This window comes from Ixodes scapularis, unplaced genomic scaffold, assembly GCF_016920785.2.
Source record: "Ixodes scapularis isolate PalLabHiFi unplaced genomic scaffold, ASM1692078v2 PGA_scaffold4__175_contigs__length_147842914, whole genome shotgun sequence".
Classification (NCBI taxonomy): Eukaryota; Metazoa; Arthropoda; class Arachnida; order Ixodida; family Ixodidae; genus Ixodes; species Ixodes scapularis.
Window position 1 is genome coordinate 140,515,778 of NW_024609879.1, and position 22,905 is coordinate 140,538,682.

General features: G+C 48.5%; 1 protein-coding gene across 1 annotated transcript; it reads left to right on the forward strand.

Annotated features, from left to right (window-relative positions):
* The first annotated feature begins 118 nt into the window (after window positions 1–118).
* Window positions 119–13,665, forward strand: LOC120842623 (histone-lysine N-methyltransferase PRDM9-like). The gene is made up of 9 exons (XM_040213774.2): window positions 119–328; window positions 6,265–6,336; window positions 7,443–7,498; window positions 8,111–8,222; window positions 8,826–8,927; window positions 9,066–9,142; window positions 10,873–11,061; window positions 11,589–11,832; window positions 12,961–13,665. Exons 1-9 carry the CDS (start codon window positions 193–195, stop codon window positions 13,608–13,610), a joined length of 1,638 nt encoding a protein of 545 aa, XP_040069708.1. The 5' UTR covers window positions 119–192; the 3' UTR covers window positions 13,611–13,665.
* The last annotated feature ends 9,240 nt before the right edge of the window (window positions 13,666–22,905 follow it).

The window sequence follows — 22,905 nt, forward strand, 5'->3', positions numbered from 1 at the left end:
AATTTACATGCAACGAAATGCGAAAACCGTTAATAAAAAGTTATCATTATTACGTTTTCTGATGCGCAGTGTCACGCTCTGTTGACCGACCAAAAAAAAGTGGCGGCAAGCGCGGGAAGTTTAGCAGACGACAGTTGAGCGTCTCTTGGGAATCCCGCCCTGCGACCGCCACTCGACTGCCTCTCCACGAAAATGTCTTCCGAAGACCTGCCTCGTTTCAGCCTCATCCGAGAATACTTCTCGGATGAAGAATGGAACACCTTGTCATTCTACGTGAAGTCAAGAATGACCAATCTCAAGGAAAACTACGACCTTCTCCTACGAATGGGTGAGCGTTAGCAGAGCCTCTGAAAAAAGCGCGTCTGCGAATTTGGCGAAAGAGATGGCTGCGAAGAATATTTTGTGACATAAAAATATTTATTAGTATTCGATACGTTACATTAGGATACCAGGCCTGAACACCGGGTCCCCGGTATATTGTAGCCTCAGCACCGAGGTCCGCTGTGAAATGCAGATACTCGGCAGTGACAACGGCAAACCCTAACGGCAAACCCTCGTGAGGTTAAGTCTGTGATTATGCGAAGAGCAAGTCGCTTCTTCGGCAGCAGTTGCGGCGACCTCAGAACGACGCCTAGCCCTGATTGGCTCTGATGGAAGGATAGTGGGTAGACCTAGAGGCAGCTTGCTTTGAGGTCTATCCACTGTCCTTCATTCAGAGCCAATCAGAGCTCGGCGTTTTTCTGACGTCACCACAACCCCTGCAAAAGAAGCAGACGAACTTGCAATCTGCGTTGTTTCTTCACCCGACAACCAAATATTGCAGGCGCTACAAAGTGCCCCCCCCCCCCTTCCCCTCTTTCCAATAGCCCCTTAAAATTATATACATTTATTATACAAATTTTGTTTTGTTTTTTCTTAACAGAAAAATGAACTACGCATCGACGAGCGCTCGTTCTCCACACAAATGTAGCGCTAGTGGTCTGAACCAGATGCCAAAGTTTCAGAACTCTCCCCGTTATCTTATTCAAAAGTTAATAGCGATTTTCCGAAATTTAGAACGGGAAAATGGCTGCCGGTGGAGGTCTCGAACACATGGAGCTGAATGGCGTCAGTTACCGAAAATGGGCGCCATTTTCCAATCGAAATTATCAGAAAATCACTTATGACGTTTGAACGAGATGATTACTGATCTTAAACTTGGGTATCTGATTAGAACCTCTCGCGCTACATTTGGACGAAAAAAAAATTTTTTTTTTTTTTTGCTGGAAAAAAAGAAGGGGGGGGGGGGGGGGGGTTGCGTCATCTTCCAGGCACCGTGGCTTTAGGCAGTCGGCCTTTTGTAGCAGGAAAAACATTGATGATTTCGAGCAGCCACTGACGCTTTTGGAGCATATGCCAACATCTGTTATCCCATCACTAGAAAAAATAAAACGTGACTCCATCGCTAAATGCGTTTATATTTGATAATGATCGAGGGTTCCTCTTTGATGCTGAAGCATATTACCTACCTTTTTCTAATAAGAATAGGTAGGGCACAAAAAGAATTCACAGGGCCTTTTTTAGGAATAAGGTGGAGGTCACAGTAAGTTTCATTTACAATGAGCATTAAGAACATTGTTAGAAAATGAATCATGGCACAACATTTTATCGGTATAAAGACTCTTCCTTTCTCTTTTACACTCGGTAGTTTACTATGCCTATATGCATAATTTATGCAAAATCCCGGCAAATACCAGCCCATCTGTTAACATCCAGAATAACGTGGGATATATCATAGACTGAAGAAACAACCAGCATTAACACTGACACTGCTCTTTGGCGGCGTTGGAACCAGAGTTAGGTTGAAGTTTGCCGCTCTTTCGGTAGACGGGAACTACGTGTACTACCTCATCTATTCTGACATAGATCGGTGTTTCTTAATTTTTATCGGCACAGATCCTTAAAATGAGGGGTCGACCGAGGTTTAAGACAAAAAAGGTAGACCTGTAATAGTACCGAACATAAGTTCAGAGCCTATTTCACGCCAGACCAGGCGCTCCCCCGTGTCAGCCGCTGCTCCTAGCACTCCGGTGCAAAGCGGTGAAGCTTACCCTGGTGAGAGGCGCTGAAGGCTGAAGCGAGCTGCGCAAGTGTATTGGTGCACTGTAACCACGGCCTGGAGCCATATGCCTCACATGATAATGAAAGGGGCGATGCAACGATTTCTGTACCGCTTAGAACGAATACCTGACGTTAATGACCTATGAGACACTTTCTATTTTCACCCCATGCAACTGAAGTCGCAGAAAAAAACAAAAGAAAAACGAGCCTATGCAACTCGCAGCCAGAAGAAGCGGTCACGTGATCTGGAGCCGATTATATGCCGCTAGTGTTGATCACAGCCACGCGCTGGGGTTGGCGAAGCACAGGACACGCGCTGAGTTCCACAGGTTGTTGTGGTTCGTCTATCGTGGTCATTGCAGCGATTGGACACGGGCACTACCCGAACGATTGTCGATTCAGCTGTTAAATATCACGAGCCCAAATTGAGTACTCACGCAATGTTGGAGTCCAATCAATGAGCCGCATTAAAATGTCACCACTGTAGGGTACTGAGACACGTAAGCTGCGTCATCAAGTTTTCCGAAGGAGATATTGAAAGAAAACGCTTGCTTTTATCCTTAAAACTGCGCCGCAACAAAGGAGTTCCTTGGTCATTAACTCACTAGTGCCAGTAAGCTCGCGTAAAGTGAAAATTAATCCGAGCGAATATCGGTGCACGGCCCCTTCGAGTGCTCTAGCCACGAGTACAGGAACCTGGTACTGGCTTATCACAGGAGCCGCCATCGCGATTTGCTCTCTCTCGACTTTTAACTCTTGACATTATCGACATCGTCTGGAAATTTTGACGCTACCGGCGATCAACCGTCCCGCGCATCAACCGGCCAGCACAGTTCACGAGCAACCTTTATACTTCGTTTCGCCTTAAAACGCAAGCCGACGCTACGAACCAATAGGAACAATCAAACAACATCAAAGCGCGACATGGTGGCAATCGTCTGTACGTATTGTTTCGTGGGCAATACCAATAAAGTGCAGTGAATGGTAAGCAACATAATAAAACCGGAGACACGGAAACATGAAGGACACACACAACACCGTCCTGCTTAATATTCACCAGCTGGCCTCTTCCCCTAACTCTTGCAATGAGTGCCCCATGACTAGCGCTTTTAGTGTGTAGGGTTGTATGTGGTCGAGTTTTCGAACTCTGCTGTGCCCTAAGATGAGACGAAATATGCGGTAAGTAGAGACGCTGTAAAAAGCATATACGGGTGGATTTTTTTCAGAGCGCAGCTCTTAGGCGCCCATTTCCGACTTGAGCGGCGTCGCCGTCGGCGTAACCGCGCGTTGCGTCATGGGAAATGTCCCACAATGCACCGCGCGAGACCCTCGGGACATCACGATTAATGTCACGAGGGTCCCGCGCGGTGCATCATGGGACATTTCCTGTGGTGCAACGCGCGGGGAGAGGGAGGAGGGGGAGGATGACGAGGGGGAGTGGAGGTGGAGGAGGAGGGGCAGAGAAGGGATGATGGGAGGAGGAGGGATGAGAAGAAGGAGAGAGGGAGGAGGATGAGATAAGGGGAGGAGCTTGAAGGATGTTAGGAGGAGGACGAACAAGAGGAGGGGAGGAGGAGTAGCAGGGAGGATGAGGAGGAAAGGTATACCCTTTCCTCAGTGCCCTTTCCTCCTCTTCCTCAAGAGCTGCGCTCTAATTCGGTGTTAAGCGCGAGACACATGGACGGCACAATCTTCCGACCCGACAGTCCTACGCCGCTCCGAATTGTCGCACGCAACAGTTTGAAACACGTGCTTTTGACCTTGAATGCGACGCGACGATCCTTTCGGCGCCGCCCAGGAAATCTCTGGTCCCAGATTGACGGTTAGCTCGCACGAACGAAATTACGAGCTCGTTCTCGCTAGCGCGTGCATTCTTTGCTGGGGTCATCTTTCTCGAATGGGTCAGCGGGATTCACGCGCCCGGCTTCCCCTCGCCCGTCCTGCTATCGTGTTCGTCCCGCCAAACCCAGTACGTCATCATGACCTTCGCGCTAGCTGCGCTGCCATTGGCTGGACGCTTCCGACACTCCGTCCGTTGTGCGAAACTATCTGGCATGCTGGACGCACGCCGGATCGCCGATCGACGTCTGAAGCGACCGAACTTTTCGGATCAGGCAGTCGTATTGCCGGATCGGACGTCGGATCGGATGAATTTTTATCCCGCATGTGTCTCGCGCTTTACAGGGTGTCGAAAACGTCTTTCATTTTTAAATCCTCATTAAATTTTTAGAAAGAAGCCGTGAAAACTACACTTATGCGGTTTGTGCAGGTGAATAATAAGGCCTGGAGGACATAGTTTAGGGGGCTAATCGTAACAATCATTTGAATCATTAAGTAAAATTTTGTCATAACTTTTAGAGCACAGCTCTTAGGCGCCCGTTTCCGGCCTGAGCGGCGTCGGCGTCGCCGTCGCCGTCGGCGTAACCGCGCGGTGCATTATGAGTACATTTCCCCGAAGGAACCCGAGGCCCTCCCGAAGGAACCCGAGGTCCTTCGGGAGGACCTTGGGTTCCTTCGGGAGGACCTCGGGTTCCTTCGGGAGGACCTCGGAGGACCTTTGGTGACCTCGGGGAGGGGGTCACGTGACCCCCCCCCCCGAGGTCACGTGACCACACCCCGAGGTCATGTACCCCCCCCCCCCCCCGAGGTCACGTGACCTCCCCCCGAGAACACGTGACCCTCAGTACCCTTCCCTCCTCCTCCTCAAGAGCTGCGCTCTAATTCGGCGTTACAGGGAGTGGTAAACGGCTTTCATTTTTAATTAGGGAATCTATCCGTATGGTTTGAATTAGAAACTTGCTGAGCGTCATCGAAAACAACTAAATCACTAACTGAAAAATGAAAGCTGTTTACAACTCCTGGTAACGCCGGATAAGAGCGCAGCTCTTGAGGAGGAGGAGGGGAAGGGTACTGGGGAGGGGAAGGTATACCCCTCTTCCCTCTTCCTCACCTCCTCATCCTGTCTGCTACTCCTTCCTCCGAGCGGCGTCGCCGTCGTCTCACGAGGGTCACGTGACCTCACGGGGGTCACGTGACGTCACCGGGGTAACGTGACCTCACGGGGGTAACGTGACCCTATGGGGTCACGTGACGATGGCGATGCCGATGACGTCACCAGTGACGACGGCGTCACCGATGACGTCACCAGTGACGTCACGCGTCCCATAACGCACCGCGTGGTTACGCCGACGCCGACGCCGCTCAAGCCGGAAACAGGAGCTTAAGAGCTGCGATCTAAAAAAAAAAGACTGAGTGAGTGAGAAGCGTGCGCTAAAGCTACCAGTCGTGCAGCAGAGCAAGGCTACCTGTGCGATAAGGCGCCCTCGCGATTTTTCCGTCTCTTATCATAAAGCCCCAGCGTTGTACATGCTACACGAGCGGTAACTTTAGAGCACCACTGAGCTTCTCACACGTTCGAGGTCTTTCTACAAATTACTGATGTCGTAGTTTTCAATTACGCTCAGCAAGTTTCCAATTGGAACCATATGTCGATGTTCACCAATGAAAAAGTCAATTAACACATTCTGCCCAATTAGCCGACTGATCGTTACTATTAGCCTCCTATACTATGCCCACTGTCCGTACAACTCACCTGCCCAAATTGCGTAAATGTAGTAATCGCTTTATTTTTTAACAAATCTGTTAAGATTGAAAAAAATAAAATGAAAGGCATAAAGAGCCTGCCCAACGTTTTGTAAACCCGAGTCTGAAAAAAAAAAAAAAAAAATTGGGCGGGTGTGTCGTGCACTTTTTGTTCCAAGTCTTAGGTGCTCAACATGTTGAAAGTTCACCAGCTCCCCTGTATCTCCTTTGTTATTCCTACATATATATTTGTACCACTTACCTTTCCTCTCGCGTCTTTGAATATCGTGACCCACCAATAATAATATATTCTTTTCTTTTGAATTTCCCACCTCAGCGCAAGTGCGGCGCAAGTCTTAGCAAAAATGTCATTGTGGCGCAAAATGTAGCAGACTTCGTCTCATCGCCCAATTAGGCCCAAATGGCGAAGCACTTCCCTCACTGTAGATGTATTTGTATCAAATATCTGGGCTATATGAAACTAACAACAAAGGCTCGGCGAGTTCAGTCGCTGCCTTAGATTCCCCTTGCACTCGAAGAGACGATGGCAGTGTGATGAACTTGAATGAGGTTCTTCCGTAGGCTGCACTCCACCGGTGCCGGACTTCATCAAGCCGAAGCCCTCATCAAGACCTGGATCGGCAGGGAGGAAGCGTAAGTTCGAAAAAAAGGGAAATGTCAGGCGGAAATATCAGGAACGGGTCGAAAAACACACAAAAACAGCTGTATCAAAAAAGAAAAAAAAAAAAAAAAAAAGGCGCACATAATTTTTTGGGGGGATGTACGACATTTCAAGCATTCATGAAAAATCATTTCACCTTGCTCGTCGCTTCGAAGCCTCGTCAGCGGTCCCATGTTTTCGAAGTTTATTCTTAGTAAATTTCAAATAGTGTTTTTCGGGGTTTAATTTTTGCCAAAAAAATCGTGGTTTTTCGAAATCTATGCTTGCTATATTCCCAATTCTCCGAGATTCGGAGTTTGATAATTCTGTGCTCCCTCCTACCAAGATTCCTTTGAAATACAATCGATTTTTTTTATTTGCCCTCAGAACTATGTAATCATTTTTTCGCATAAATCCGAGGTAAGCAAAATTTTTCAGCCTAGCGTTTTTTTTAGAGTTTTTCGGATATATCTAAAAACTCGGAACCCTATACTTATAACTTGTAAATTAGATACGCAGATGAACACTCAAAAGACAAAGAATACAAAAAAGTGAAAGCCGTTTACAACTCCCTGTAACGCCGAATCGGAGCGCAGCTCTTGAGGAGGAGGAGGGAAGGGTACTGAGGGGAGGGTAGACCCCTCCTCCTCCTTCTCCTTCTCCTCCTTCTCCCCTCATTCTTTAATATGCTCCGGGGGGTCACCTTACGTCGGGGGGAGGGGGTCACGTGACCTCGGGGGGGCGGGGGGGGTGTCACGTGACTTCGGGAGGGGGAAGGGGGCTCACGTGACCTCGGGGAGGGGGGGCCACGTGACCTTGGGCGGTCACGTGACCTGGGGGGTCACGTGATTTCGGGGGGTCACGTGACCTTGGGGGGACCTTGGGAGGGGTCACGTGACCTGGCGCCGCCGTCGGCGACGCCGCCCAAGTTGGAAACGGGCACCTAAGAGCTGCGCTCTAAAAAAAAAAAGAACCGAAACACTTTTTTTTTTTTTTTTTTTTAGACGAGTTTCACGTATCTTGGCTTTCTTTTGTAAACGTCGAAGACTTCAGGGTTACCCGCATGATCAGTCGCAATTTTTTTCGATTCGCCTTACAGAGGCCTCGACCACTGCCGCCGCAGGATCATCCGGGAAGGAGAACAGGCCCCCCAAGGTTGGTATCATGACGTCACCGAATGGAGGCCAACGCAGGGCAGGGGCATCGGACGGAAGTACGGCCTTAGCGTTCGGCCGAAGCGGCTCCGTGTCACGTAGTTTTGTGCCCGATTTGGCACACCTTCTCTGCATCAGTCAGTTGGGTGAATGGGTGGACGATTGTGGCTGAAACCTTTTAACCGAGCGGCGGCTGTTGCGCCTCCTAGACAAAGCTTTTATTTCAACAATTAACTCACGACCACGGTCAGGACCGGAGGAAAAAACGGGACGGACAAAACAAAGCTCCAGCTTTGTGTTGTCCGTCCCGGTTTTCTTCCGCCCCTAGGACACCGTGCCAGTATTGAACCAGCTGGCCTGCACACCTACTTTAGTTTCAATTATCCAATCTCCAATTTAAAAAAAGAATACAAAAACAGTGAGGCTACACTTTTAAACCGCATACTTCTACATGCTGAAGTAATAGGGCGTGGTAAAGCATCCAATATCACTGCGCTACATGCCTTTACTATTCGGTCATACGTGCACTGCACAGTCGCGACTGATCATGCAAAATCCATGACTATGACGTCAGTTGACGTCATGGCCGTCGTCACGTGCTCCGCCCTTTCAGAGCGCCGTGGCGGCAGCAGCGACGCCCCTGCAGCGAGGAAGTTCCCGCCTGGCTTCGAGGTCCGGCGTGAAGCCACTCTCCGCTGCGCAGGAGAAGCAGGAGGGGGAATACGGTACGGGGACCCGTTTACTGCCCGACGCGGGGGTATTCACTATGAATATCGTCACCGTTATTGTCATCGCTTCTTTGTCAATGACGGGAAGTGCCGATTTCCCTGGATGCTAAGTTAGTACCATTACGAAGCTTGGCGAAACCATACTGACGAGGGATAACAAGCTGAACGTCAGGGAATAGCGCTGTGTGTATTTTTAGGCAGCGTAAAGTTAGTCGGCCCCAATGTGCAACTCGTATGTCCGCTGTAGGTGACAAATTTAGCCAGTGCAATAGCATTGCTCGCTCGGGATCTTTGACGCTTGCATCGGGCCTTAGTGATACACTACCGTGCACGCAGGAGCGATGCTCATCCAGATCGAAACGGGCAGGGGTGGGCATATAAACCCAGAATCCACGGGTTATGCGGCGTGCATGAATTATTGTTCGATGAACAAGCTTGTTTCGGGCACGCGTCATATCGGAATTCAGGAATTTAAGGGGGTGGCAGACCGCCCTGTGTGCCGCTGACCCTAGTAACGCCGCTGGACCTAAGGAATCAGGGCATCGGATGAACGGTTCATTTGGTAGGACGTGACTTTTCTTCGTCCGGTGACGTGCGCAGATCCCGGAGAGGGCACCTCGAGCCAGACGCGGTACCCGAAGCGGAGCCGCAAGTCCGTCAACTACGCCGAGTGCGAAGTTCCCTCCGAGGACGAGTTCTTCTGTGAGTGTCCAGAATTTCGAGATACTCGGACAAGAGACGTGCTCCCTTCCCTCAGTGACACCCCATGCTAACTTCAATAGCTTAATGAAATATAATGGGGCTACAGAAGTGTGTTGCTCACTGTTGTTCCTTGTGCAGACTGCCTGGAGTGCGGCGAAGACCGGCACGGCAACTGTCCCGTCCACGGACCGCTCGAGTTCATCAAGGACACCCCGGTAAGAAATTTACACGACTTCGTTGGTGTCTGGCGCGCATCCAGGAGGCATTGTGAGCTTTTGAAATGGCAGGAAAGCGGGGAAGCTCCGAAAAAATGGAGGGAGCAATCTGTGTTGGGACAAGACTGACTTCATGGCGTGATCGAGTTTTCGCTTTTGAGTCAAGGCGTTACCTGTGTCCGTGCGTAACCTCCCTCGAATTCCGCGTGCTACCCGGGAAAGTATACACGCGGGCTTCGACTGCTCCATCTCCAGACTGGACATCCAATGATAAGAATCTACGAAGTCTAGTGTACTACCATTAAGTCATTATCCAGACTGTACATCGAAGACAATACACTTCAAGAATCGAGGGTCTCTATTTTGTTGATTAACTTGGAGGATATCCAGAAAACCGTAGATGGAAACCATAAGAAAGTTAAATTATCTGCAACCATAATAAAGTAACCCGTACTAAAAGTGGCATTCCCGCCCGCAGGTCTCTTAGTGTTACCGTAGCTGGATTTGTCAGAAAGTATCCAATTCTCGACTGTCCTATAAAGATCACGGGTTTGGAATCACAGCAGAAATGCTTAGTTTTAGAGCGCAGCTCTTAGGGGCCCGTTTCCGGCTTGAGCGGCGTCGCCGTCGCCGTCGCCGTCACCGTCGGCGTAACCGCGCGGTGCATCATGGGAAATGTCCCATAATGCACCGCGCGAGCCCCCCACCGGGGTCACGTGACCTCGGGGGGGCACGTGACCTCGTGGGGGGCACGTGACCCCCCCGGTCACGTGACCCCCCGATGTCACGTGACCCCTTCTCGAGGTCACGTGACCCCCGCCGATGTCGCGTGACCCCCCGATTACGTCATCGTCACTGATGACGTCACCGGCATCCACATCGTCATCGTCATCATCACTGATGACGTCATCATCAATGATGACGTCATCGGCATCCACATCGTCATCGTCATCATCACTGATGACGTCACCGGCATCCACATCGTCATCATCACTGATGACGTCACCCGCATCGTCATCGTCATCATAACTGATGACGTTACCGACATCCGCATCGTCATCATCACTGATGACGTCATCAGTGACGTCACTGATGTCGTCACCGGCATCAACATCGTCATCATCACTGATGACGTCACCGGCATCCGCATCGTCATCGTCATCATCACTGATGACGTTACCGACATCCGCATCGTCATCATCACTGATTACGTCATCAGCGACGTCACTGATGACGTCACCGACATTCGCATCGTCATCGTCATCATCACTGATGAAGTCATCAGTGACGTCACTAATGACGTCATCGGTACCCGCATCGTCATCGTCACTGATGACGTCATCAGTGACGTCAGTGATGACATCATCGGCATTGGGGGTCACGCGACCCCCAAGGTCACGTGACCCCCCAAGGTCACTGACCCCTCCTGGTTAGTTTTACCCCCCCCCCCCAGTACCCTTCCCTCCTCCTCCTCAAGAGCTGCGCTCTAATTCGGCGTTACAGGGAGTTGTAAGCGGCTTTCACTTTTTTGTTTGTTTTTAGTACACATTTTATGCCAGACTAACAAAAACAACTGAAACCGAAGTTTTATCGCACCGTTTGAAAATAAATAAAAGTACAAACAAGTACACGTTCGTTTTTGTCATACTGGCTGACAAAGTCCTTGCAGTACGTCAGCTCTCTTTATATATTAGTTGTGACGTCATATCCATCCCCTCTGATTAATTCAGGCTCCCCCGGGGGACCCCCAGCGCGCGAACAAGACCCTGCCCGAGGGTCTGACGCTGGCCCGGTCCTGCATAAAGGGGGCCGGGAAGGGGGTCTTCACCCTCAGGCCCCTCCCGGCCAGGCTGTGCTACGGGCCCTACGAAGGCGTGCGCTTCACCGGCTCCGGCGGGGGCAACGGGTACACCTGGAAGGTGCAGTGCTCCCTGTGGGCTGCGTGAGCATGCGTGAACTTGAAGGTTCCGAACCTGAAAGTGAGGATAGAATTGTCGGGGTACACACTAGAATATCATTGTCCCATGTGGGTGTAGCTGGACTCAGGGGTAACATCCTAAGGGTGTTACAGGAACAAGTTAAGAGCGCTAGGAAACACGCTAATACTTTGTGCTCTGGCGGTGCGGCATCGTAAAGATACTTTTTTACTAGCAACAATGTACAAGCAGCACGCATCACCTTCAGGTTGCACTCGCATAGATAGCACAAAACGTCGACAATGCAGAGACACCCATTCGCAGATGAGCGCATAAGTAAACACGGAAGTTGCAAGTATCTTTTTTTGTTCTCGTCAATACTTCAGTCATCGCATAAAAACTCAAAGTTCAAGAAATGTATCCCTAAGTAAAAACGTCGATATAACAATGATAATCTAATTTAGTAGCCAAAACAATCTCCTTGAAATTGTAAAAGTGGTGCGTCACCGCGTGCACTTGCCCGGATCCAGGTGCGTGGCCGGGGCGGCTACCTGGTGGACGCCCGGCCCCTGTCGGAGTCCAACTGGATGCGCTACGTGAACTGCGCCCCCAGCGAGAACAGCCAGAACCTCGTGGCCTTCCAGCACAGGGGAGGCGTCTACTACCAGACAAGGGCCAAGATAGCGCCGGGGACCGAGCTGCTCGTCTGGTACGGGGACGAGTTTGGCGCCGAGCTAGGACTCGTCGAAGCCAAGGACGGAGCCCAGAAGAAGCGTGAGTGGGGGACATCGGATGGCAAGGCTACGCTGAGTTCCGAAGTTTGTCATTGCAATAAGAATTGGCAGGAGTGCACTGTTAGTTGTGGAACCACAATGCACAAAAATAAAAAAAATAAAGTATTTTTTTTTTTTTATTTTGGATTTGAAGGTTCGGTACTCTCCTGAGATATAGTCCACCTAGAATAGATAAAAAATTGTATGAAAATGAGGAGTGGTCTACCTGTCGGTGTGCAGTCCATAAAAGTTGAAAACACAAATGCTATTTTTAGATAATGTGTCTATCAGACATGTTATCCCGGCGAGGGGGCAATGAAACAGAGATGACTGTACTTCCCAGTCAGAAATGTTCGCTTATATATCCTGCCCTAGCTAACCGGGCGCATTTACGCCAAGGGCATCGTTGATCCGAACGCTACGATTAGTAAGCGTGGGCTATCTTTCGGTGTTTTAAAGAGGAGGGGGGGGGGGGGGGGTGCAGCGATTTCCGGACTTCGGTCAAACACTTGTGGAAGTTGCCCTCTGACAATCCTAAAGTAAAGAACAGAAAACCAATTTCGACTGCGTGTCAATTGTTGTTATGTAAAAAAAGAAAAAAAAAAATCAGTATTTCCAATTTTGGCATTCCTCAACTCACTCCCAGTCTTCGGTCTCACCTGGTCCCCCTCCTTGTGACGTAATTCGGCGTGCAGTGTAGCTTCCCCTGTGCTCTCTCGGGGGACGCTTCCTCTCTCTCTCTCTGCTGACATTAGCGGGCGTTATGCTGCAGCTTAGAGCCGAGTGAGGTCACGTAATCTTTTCGCAGTAGTTCCTTCGGCTGCCCCTCGTTGCTGCAGGTGGGGGGAAAAGCTCGACTTTTGCTTTGTGTTCATGCAGCGGACTAGCGACATTTTTTAATGAAGGAGGTGTTTTCTATGACCTCCGGGACATGATAAACAACGTAAAAATTACGAGATGCATATTCTTTTAAACTTAAAATCGTTGAACCCCCCCTTTAAAAGAAAAAAACAAATCCATCCTAAAATGGGGGGAGGGTTACCTTTCGGGGAGGGGTATCTCGGGATGTTACGGTATACTGTTCCCACTTAACACTGTGCACCCCCCGGTCTTGCTCGTCCATGTGCAGGCCAAGAAGATGCACCGTCCGTCGAGGGGCCAGCGGAGAGCTTCGCGTGCGGGGACTGCGACAGCGTCTTCGCTTCCCTCGAGCACCTCCAGGGACACCGGAAGATGGTGCACGAGAGGAGAGGGGGCAGGCACCGATGCGGTCACTGTCCCTACTCCAGCGATAAGAAACCAGACCTTGTCAAGCACGAGCGCACCCACACGGGAGAGAGGCCCTTCGAGTGCGGCACCTGCGGCAAGGCTTTCACGCAGCAGGGCCACTTGACCACGCACCAGAATGTGCACACGGGCGAGCGGCCTCACGAGTGCGCCGAGTGCGGGCAGAAGTTCGCCCGTCTGGCACACTTGAGGACGCACGAGAGGACGCACAGCGGAGAGCGGCCCCACGTCTGCCCAGAGTGTGCGAGAGGATTCGTTCATAGAGGTGACCTCGCAAGGCACAGGCGAACCCACTCTGGCGAGAAGCCCTATGCCTGCCACCTGTGCTCCTACAGGACCTCTGATTTAAGCAGCGTGAAGAGCCACGTGATTCGGGTGCACTCGAAAGAGTATCCCCACAAGTGCGGGGACTGCGGCAGAGGGTTCCTGCTCCCTTGCGAACTCAGAAGCCACATGAGGAGGCAGCACTCCTCCGACGACCAGGAGCGGTAGATGGACTCCGTGATGGGGGAGGGGGGAGGGGCACCGGCTCCTAACGACACTGGGGAAACCCGAAGACAAGGGTGACACCGGCGAGTTCTTTTTTTGCTTTTTAATAAATACATTGTACATAGAATTGGCCTTGGCTTACTGTTCCCCACGAGCGTATCGTCTAAAAGGGCCATTTTGCCCAACCGTGGGTGTAAGGGTCGGCGAAGGCTCTCCAGTGGGCCGTTAGCACGAGAGGGACTTGGCTGGTATACATGAAAGCGTTGGCGAACAGTTCCCGCGGTGGTGGGCGACTTCGAGAGACGGGCGTATACTTTGCCGACGCGAGGTTCAAAACGCGGGCATTCACCCGAGAGAACCGGAACGTGCATTTCTGACAGGGAGACCTATCGGAGAGTTCGGTGGTTGGATGGGCAAGTGCAGTGATGGAAATGCTGCGTCATCCGCGGAAGATTGCTGCATGAAGTGAAGTCTGCTGCATCTTGCGCCAAAATGCCATTTTTGTTAAGAATTGCGCCAAACCTGCCCCGAGACAGGCTTAAAGCAAATATATATATATATATATATATATATTGGTCGACCGCAATATTCAGAGAAGTAGAAGGAAAGAAATATTGTACAAATACGAACTTCACAGCGTCTCTACTCGCAGTATAGTTTGTTCCGTCTTAGATCAGAATAAATCCGAAGACTCGAACACATATAACCACAGACACGCATGCTAACAGCACAAGTCACGCGACATTGATTGGTCTAGCCGATGAAAGAACACGTACAAGAAGGTGACGAATGCCAGGATGTCGCGCTTCGAGGCTGCCAATCAACCGGGCAGATGCGCTGACGCTGGGGATCAAGCGCTCTGGCCGGTTGATGCGCTGGCGTTTTGATGGCCGCCATGAACTAGAGTCTCAGACGATGTCTTCGATGTCAGGAACTAAGAGTCCCCGAGAAACCTTTTGCATACTAGAACCGGGGTCTTGTACTCCTGCTAAGGTCGCTTGATTATACCGTGGCAGTTGCGCGTCTCAGCAGCGTGACCGCGTGGAGCTTCACCGCTTTGCACCGGAGTGCTAGGAGCAGCGGCTGACACGGGGGAGCGCCTGGCTTAGCGCGACAGGCAGGCACATTATTGTCAGGATGATTACGGGGCGAACTTGTTTGTCCTCATTGTAAGTGAATCTCCAATTGGAAAAAAAAAAAAACAGATAAAGAGAGAAGGGAACACGAGTCTATATATATTTGAATAAATACGGGAGTCACGTTAGTTTCCGTGCAGCTGTCGATCGAAAGAGCTGCGAAGTTCGACGTAACTCCGGTTCCTACGCCACTAAAAAAACTTTATGGAGTTTAAAGCGCAAGTGTAGCCCTTTATAGTATTGTTGGTTGGCTGCTTTTGTAATCTATATTATTATATGCTTGAGTTTGGTACGTTAATTAAACTTACGGGACGCATCTTTATTGGTAGACGTGTTAGCGGATATGCTGGTTTTGCTGGCATTAAAAAAATATATCTACAGGCTAAACAAACTACCGAGTGTAAAATGAAAAGGGGAGGGAAGATTCAATCCACTACGCTACGATACACTTTTCAACCATTTTAGAGCGCAGCTCTTAGGGGCCCGTTTCGGGCTTGAGCGGCGTCGCCGTCGCCGTCGCCGTCGGCGTAACCGCGCGGTGCATTATGGGTAAATTTCCCCGCCAAATCTAGCGGAAAAATTTCCCCGCTAGATTTAGCGGAAAAATTTCTCCGCTAAACCTAGCGTAAAAAGTTTCCCCGCTAGATTTAGAGGAAAAAATTCCCCGCTAAATCTAGCGGAAAAATTTCCCCGCTAAATCTAGCGGGAAAAATTGTTTAATACCCACTGTAAATGAAACCTCTGACTAGAGCCTTATTTAAGAATGTGTTCCTTTAATGCTCTATATATTATTTTTCTAGAAACAGTAATAAGTAACATGCTCGAGTGCCAAACACAAACCCTTGATTAGTATCATAAATGAACTCATTAAGAGACTCAATCAGTTTTTCATTCTCAAGTGATGTGCTAACAGATGTCGGCATCTGCTCCAAAAGCGTCAGTGGCTGCTCCAAACCAATATTTCCCCAGCTACAGAACTTGCTACAAAAGGTCAAATGCCTATTTCATCACTGGACATGCGCAGGTCGTGGGGTCTCACGCGGGAAACTTAAAGGGAAGATGGAGCACTTATACATTTGAGAAAAAACGCTTGAATTGCGTTCATTTGGCCTTTAGATTAGCAGATATCAAAATTGTATTTCAATGCGACGCGCCGGAGAGCCATACGAGCAATTTCAAAATAGGACTGAAGCCCCGCCTCCCTAGCCTTGGGCAGCCAAAAGAGCCGTCGATGACGTCATGGAGAGCGACTGTCTTTCGCGTTTTTCTCGCGTTTAAAAATACTTAGGCAGCAAATGGCTTGGGTATTCGGGTTAGGGGGTAAAAATACACTAGAATTCACTTCTAACACATTTTTTCCAAGAAGCTCCGTAGCTTCCCTTTAAGCAATTCCCCCACGGTGGGAAAGTGGGGCGATTGTTTGCGGCTTCTCGGCCACTGGGAGATGCTCGTCTCATGACCCGTCAGGGAATCGCCGGTCCACCAGAAGAGGGCGGGCCAACCAGTGATATTTAGTGGGAACGCAGCAAGTGGGAATCGTATCACGAACGAATAAACGGGTTTTAGTTGGTGCTGGAGCTCGACAGCTCACGCTCCCTAATCGAACCCTGTCAAGGGACTCCGGGGTACAATGCCCCCGTAATCGGAATTTAATCCTACGAGCCAACCAACTCCCGAGCTAACACCCGAGCACCTCCTTCCCACCTCTCACTAGAGAGTAATCTGTGCAGCTCAGTTTCGCTTATCTATCTTTATTCGTTACAAAAGTAATACATCGTTTATATAAAAGTAACCCACGCCTACAGAGTTGGTAGGAGCTGTCAAGAGAAGCAACTTGGCCTTCGACGCAAGTACCGCCCATCTTCCCACAGCGAAGTTCGTCAGCCGATCCGGACCTCCCGTGGACGACGCAAAGTGTGCACCAAGGAACCCGTTCTGTGCAGCTCCATCTTGCTGGAGAGATACGCGTCCCCAGTGCGTAGTTCATCGAAAGCTTAGCTCCCATTCCATTGCATTTCTTCATCTCAAGAACTGCCTGGAAACGAGCTGGCGAAGGAAACACAGGCCTTCCTTTAGGGCGAACGAAGTTAAGAGCGCAGTTACATTGGTCAGGTGACAGTGTAAACAGACAGCAAGGTCCTTTTAAAGTTCACATTATTTGTTCCAATAAATATTTAACTCGGGTTCAGTTTGTACATAGAAATATTTGAATAGAAAACTTCTATATTAAAGAGATCTTTCTTTGGATTATGTCACATCGGCAGCGACAGCGTTGCCAACTAGAAGTCGTTTCTCCAAACATGCCAGCTTCATTATAATATAAATTATGTATCACTGACACAAAACACGACATTAAGGACAAAGGCTACGCGCCTTGTACTATCAAAGTCTTTGACGCACTATACTCAGAGTTGCGTAAGAATGCCTTGCCAGGGCCGTGTCACAGCCCGTAGCCTTCCACTGCGGTTCATCACAAAATGAAACGAAGTCTTAACGTAACAAGAAACTGGAGGCAGGTTACGGACAAAGGATGCTGCCGCCCACGATAGAGCTTACCTCGAGCTTTTTAAACAATTCGACCCCCTTCCCTTGCCACCCAACATTGATTCTACTCTACCCTCCATGGCTAGCAGCCGGGAACAGGGAATCAGGGCTATCATTGTCGCCACACAATGAACCCGAAGCCCGCCATCCGCGACCGGCGCAGAGAAGAAAGCAAGCGGCGTGTCCATGGGAAGATGAAAGAACGCCCTCGTCGCCCCTCCAATCTTCCTATTCAAATGGTGAAGGAAAAACTTCGATGGTGAACAAATCACTAGGTCGTAGACAAACCGTGGTACTAAGTAAAACGTCTAAATGTTTAACTTCTGATGTGACTTAAGCGGTGTGAACCCAGCCTCAAAATTAGCCCATGAAAATCTAAACAATCGCAATGTTTCATCGGAGGTATTAAAAGGGTAGGAACAGGCCAAAATTATATTATTATTATTTTTTAAATATTATCTGAAACGATTGACAACGATGCGTGGAAATTATCCTCAACATTTGAAAATTGTGAACGCAGTATTTGTGAAGTACAGAAATGTTTCCAAAAGCCGAATTTGAAGTTCCCGCGCGATCCGCGCCTGTGCAGTGACCTCAAAGATTGAGTCGTCCTGCAACTCGAGTTTCTCTGGCGCCTCCGTCCCGGCCCGAAGTGTCGTATTCGCCTGCGTCTTCGACTGTTTGCCTCCGTGTACCGCCTATCTCTGTGAGCAGACGACGCATCAGTTTCCAGTTTGAAGTTCTTTGAGGGCCCTTTCAGCGAATTCTTTGAAACGGTGCGAGGCCGAAGAAAACGCGCAGTGGACTTTTGTGAGCTACGCGAGGGTCCATGTCGCGTCGGTTCTGCGTGAAATGCTGCCCCGGCGCAGTCACAACAAAAACTAGAATACACACACACCAAACCCAGTTGTTTTGACCGTTTGACGATTTCCTTTTCAAAGTCTGAGATTTCGCGAGGCGCGTGATAAAGAGAACTTTGTTCGATTCTCCGACTCGCCAATCATCCTCAGTGCTACATGTGCCAAGCGCTGCGGCGCCGCCAAGTTTATCGAGGGAGGATAAAAAGCCAAGAGGCGACATAAATCCGGACTCCGATTTTTGATATTTCAGAAAGAAAGGCCATGGTGCGTTCGCAGTTCCGTTAAACAACATGTTCCCCGAATGCCGTTCTGAAATATTACAAAATGTTGTTTACAAAGTTTCTAAATTTAATATTTTTTGACGTCACGAATAAAAAGAAGCGAAGAAATGAGAAGAGGGAGAGAAAAAGTCCAATGGAAAAAAGGCGCGCGCGTGTGGGAAATCTCTTTTCTGGGGTTGTGGTATTTTTTTGCGACTCTATGACTACACCTTGCATCGTTTTAGACAAAAAAAGAAAGAAAAAAGGAACAATAAACAAAAGAAATCTACATTTGTGGCAGTGTTCCTTTAATCTGTTCACCGAGGTATGTACTTCACACGACCCAGAACACTCGATCGCACGCAGCGGAAAGGCCTCAAATTTAAATTGACAAGAGTTGCCCTTTTTTTTTTTTTCCGCCACCCACTAAGCCGAAGCCAATTTAAAAAGAAAATAATTTCAAATCCTCTAACCCTGAGAAAATCAATAAACGTATCTATGAGATAGCGAAGACCATGGGGGCAACCTGGCGATCAGACAAGGTCGTCGGCAAAGGCCAACGATGCACCCTTCCGATCACCGAGCCGGACACCGAAGTTCTCGACGACCCCTGCTAGAAACTGGTGTAAACCTGCATTAAAAAGCAGTAATACTTCTCTTACTAGCATCAAATGTTGCCAAAACGTTACTACAATGTCACGAATGTAATATAACGCGTGGACATATCCGGGTACGTTATAGAGCCATTTGAAGAATAACGTAAAAGAAACGTTTTTCGTGTCACATTGTGTCAATGTTGCTGAACGTTGTGTAAAGTTAAATTACATAGACAAATGTTCCAGAAACGTTTAATAAAGAATATTTGAGCAACATTTATAAATAGCCTCTTGGCAACAATTTCGCCACAATATTGAATCAATGTTTTGTAGGGAATGTTTGCCTAATGTGACGAAACGGGATACATTGTCGCATCACGCCGGAATTGGTGAAGGATACACAAAGTACTATTTAGAATCGCGGGAATAACAGAACTAAGTATAATTCAGTGTTGATCCTTACGAAAACATTTTTATTTTTATACAAGCAGGGAGAAGGCTCTAATGTTTATAGTGACTATCATATTTCAAGTGTGTGCTAATTTTTTTCTAAACGGATTGCAGAAAACTACACAACAAAAGTACTTTCAAGAGGATCATAATCTAATTGAATTTGTATTCAAACGTGAATTTCGCCATATCTTTTGCAATCTGCACAGGCAATATCAAACGTTTCACAATCAAATAATATGAAGTACCCGAAGTGTGAAAGGGCAGTCTGCTTCTCATTTCCTCGCCTTTTTTTTCTTCGTGACGTAAAAAATTATTAAATTTAGAAACTTTGTAAACGACATTTTGTAATATTCGTATGGCATTCGTAGAACATGTTTTTAACGCAATTGCGAACGCACTATGGCCCTTCTTTCTGAAGTATCGAAAATCGGAGCCCGGAGTTATGTCGCCTGGCTTTTTATCCTCCCTCGATAAACTTGGCGGCGCCGCAGCGCTTGGCACATGTAGCACCGAGGATCATTGGCGAGTCGGGGAATCGAACAAAGTTCTCTTGTCCAGGTTCCTTGCGACCTACCAGACTTCGAAAAGGAAATCGTCAAAGGTCAAAACAACTGGGTTTGGTGTCTGTGTACCGTAGTTTTGGTTGTGGCTCCGGCGGGACAACCTTTCACGCAGAACCGACGCGACATGGACCCTCGCGTAGCTCACAAAAGTCCAAGGCGCGTTTTCTTCGACCTCATTCCATTTCAAAGAATTTGAGAGAGCTGAAAGGGTCCTCAAAGAACTTCAGACTGGAAAGTGAAGCGTCGTCTGCTCACAGCGATAGGCGGCACACCGAGGCAAGCAATCGATTGCCAGATGCGAGCGAACACGACACTTCGGGCCGGGGCAGAAGAGAAAGAAGTTCGAGTTGCAGGACGACTCAGTCTTTGAGGTCACTGCACTGGCGCGGATCGCGCGGGAAGTTCAAATTCGGCTTTTGGAAAAGTTTCTTTACTTCACAAATTCTACGTTCACTAGTTTCGGATTTTGAGGATAATGTCCACGCATCCTTGTCAATCGTTTCAGATAATAAAAAAAAAATAATAATATAATTTTTGACCTGTCCGTGCCCCTTTAATACCTCCGACGAAATCAAGTGTGATTGTTTAGATTTTCATGGGCTAGTTCTGGGGCCGGCTTCACACCGCTTAAGTCACATCAGAAGTTAAACATTTAGTACCACGGTTATTCTACGACCTAGTGCTTTGTTCACCATCGAAGTTTTTCCTTCACCATTTGGATAGGAAGACTGGAGGAGCAGCGAGGCCGTTCTTCCATCTTCCCGTGGACACGCCGTGCGCTTTCTTCTCTGCGCCGGTCGCGGATGGCGGGCTTCGGGTTCATTGTGTGTCGACAATGATACCCCGGATTCCCTGTTTATGGCTGCTAGCCATGGAAGGCTGTGACACGGCCCTGGCAAGGCATTCGTAGGCAACTCACTGTACAGTGAGTCAAATACTTTGATAGTACAAGGCGCGTAGCCTGTATCCTTAACGTCGTGTTTTGTATCAGTGCTACATATTTTATGTTATAATGAGGCTAGCATGTTTGGACAAACGACTTTTGGTTGGCAACTCTGTCGCTGCCGATGTGACGTACTGAAAAGAAAGATTTCTTTAAGATAGAAGTTTTCTATTTAAATATTCCTACGAAGAAACTGAACCCGAGTTAAATACTCACTAGAACAAATAATGTGACCTTTAAAAGAACCTTCCTGTCTGTTTACAATGTCACCTGACCAATGTAACTGCGCTCTTACCTTCGTTCGCCCTAAAGGAAGGCCTGTGTTTCCTTCGCCAGGTCGTTTCCAGGCAGTTTTTGGTATGAAGAAATGCTATAAAATGAAGAGCTACGCTTGCGATGAACTACGCACATGGGACGCGTATCTGTCCAGCAACATCGAGCTGCACAGAACGGGTTCCTTGGTGCACACTTTGCGTCGTCCGCGGCAGGTCCGGATCGGCTGACGAACTTGGCTGTGGGAAGAAGGGGCGGTACTTGCGTCGGAGGCCAAGTTGCTTCTCTTGACAGCGCCTACTAACTCTTTAGCAGTGGGTTACTTTTATATAAACGATTGAATACTTTCGCAACGAATAAAGATAGATAAGCGAAAAAGAGTGGCACAGATTACTTTCTAGCGGGAGGTGGGATGGAGGTGCTCGGGTGTTAGCTCGGGAGTTGGCTGGCTCGTAGGATTAAATTCCGTTTACGGGGCTATTGTCCCTCGAAGTCCCTTGACGAGGCTCGATTACGGAGCGTGAGCTCTGAAGCTCCAGCAGCAACTAAAACCCGTTCATTCGTTCGTGATACGTTTCCCACTTGCAGCGCTTCCACTAAATATCACTGGTTGGCCCGCCCTCTTTTGGTGGACCGGCGATTCCCTGACGGGTCATGAGACGGGCGTTTTCCAGTGGCCGAGAGGCCGCAACCAATCGCCCCACTTTCCCACCGTGGGGGAATTGCTCAAGTTTCCCGCCTGAGACCCCACGACCTGCGCATGTCCAGTGATGAAATCGGCGTTTGACCTTTTGTAGCAGGTTCTGTAGCGGGGAAAATGTTGGTTTGGAGCAGCTACTGACGCTTTTGCAGAAGATGCCAACATCTGTTAGCACATCACTCGAGAATGAAAAACTGATTGAATCTCTTAATGAGTTCATTTATGATAGTAATCAACTGTTTCTCTTTGACACTCGAGCATATTACTTATTACTGTTTGGAGAAAAAAAAAATTAGATAGAACATAAAAGGAACACAGTCTTAAATAAGGCTCTAGTCAGAGGTTTCATTTACAGTGGGTATTAAAAATGGTTCAAAAGTGTATCGTAGCGTAGTGGATTGAATCTTCTCTCCCCTCTTCATTTTACACTCGGTAGTTTGTTCAGCCTGTAGATATATTTTTTTAATGCCAGCAAGAACCAGCATATCCGCTAACACGTCTACCAATAAAGATGCGTCCCGTAAGTTTAATGAACCTGCCAAACTCAACACTCTAATATTATAAATTACAAATGCAGCCAACCAACAATACTATAAAAGGGTACACTTTCGCTTTAAAGTCTACACTGTTTTTTTAGCGGCGTAGGAACCAGAGTCACGTCGAAGTTCGCAGCTCTTTCGATCGACAGCTGCACGGAAACTATCGGGACTCCCGTATTCATTCAAATATATATAGACGCTTTGCTGCAGCTGTGCCTGGGCACCGCCATAACTGACCTTCAATTTTTGTTTCCCCTTATTACATCATTTCACTTCATCATTACTATAGCAGGCCAGGTTATTGCCATACTAGATTCAACTGTGTCCTTTTCTAAAGCATCGGTTTTTGTAGAGGATCGTAAACTACCGGTTTCAGTTGCTCGGCATCTCGGTAAGACAAGAGAAGGTCAGCAATGGCGGCTGTAATTTGG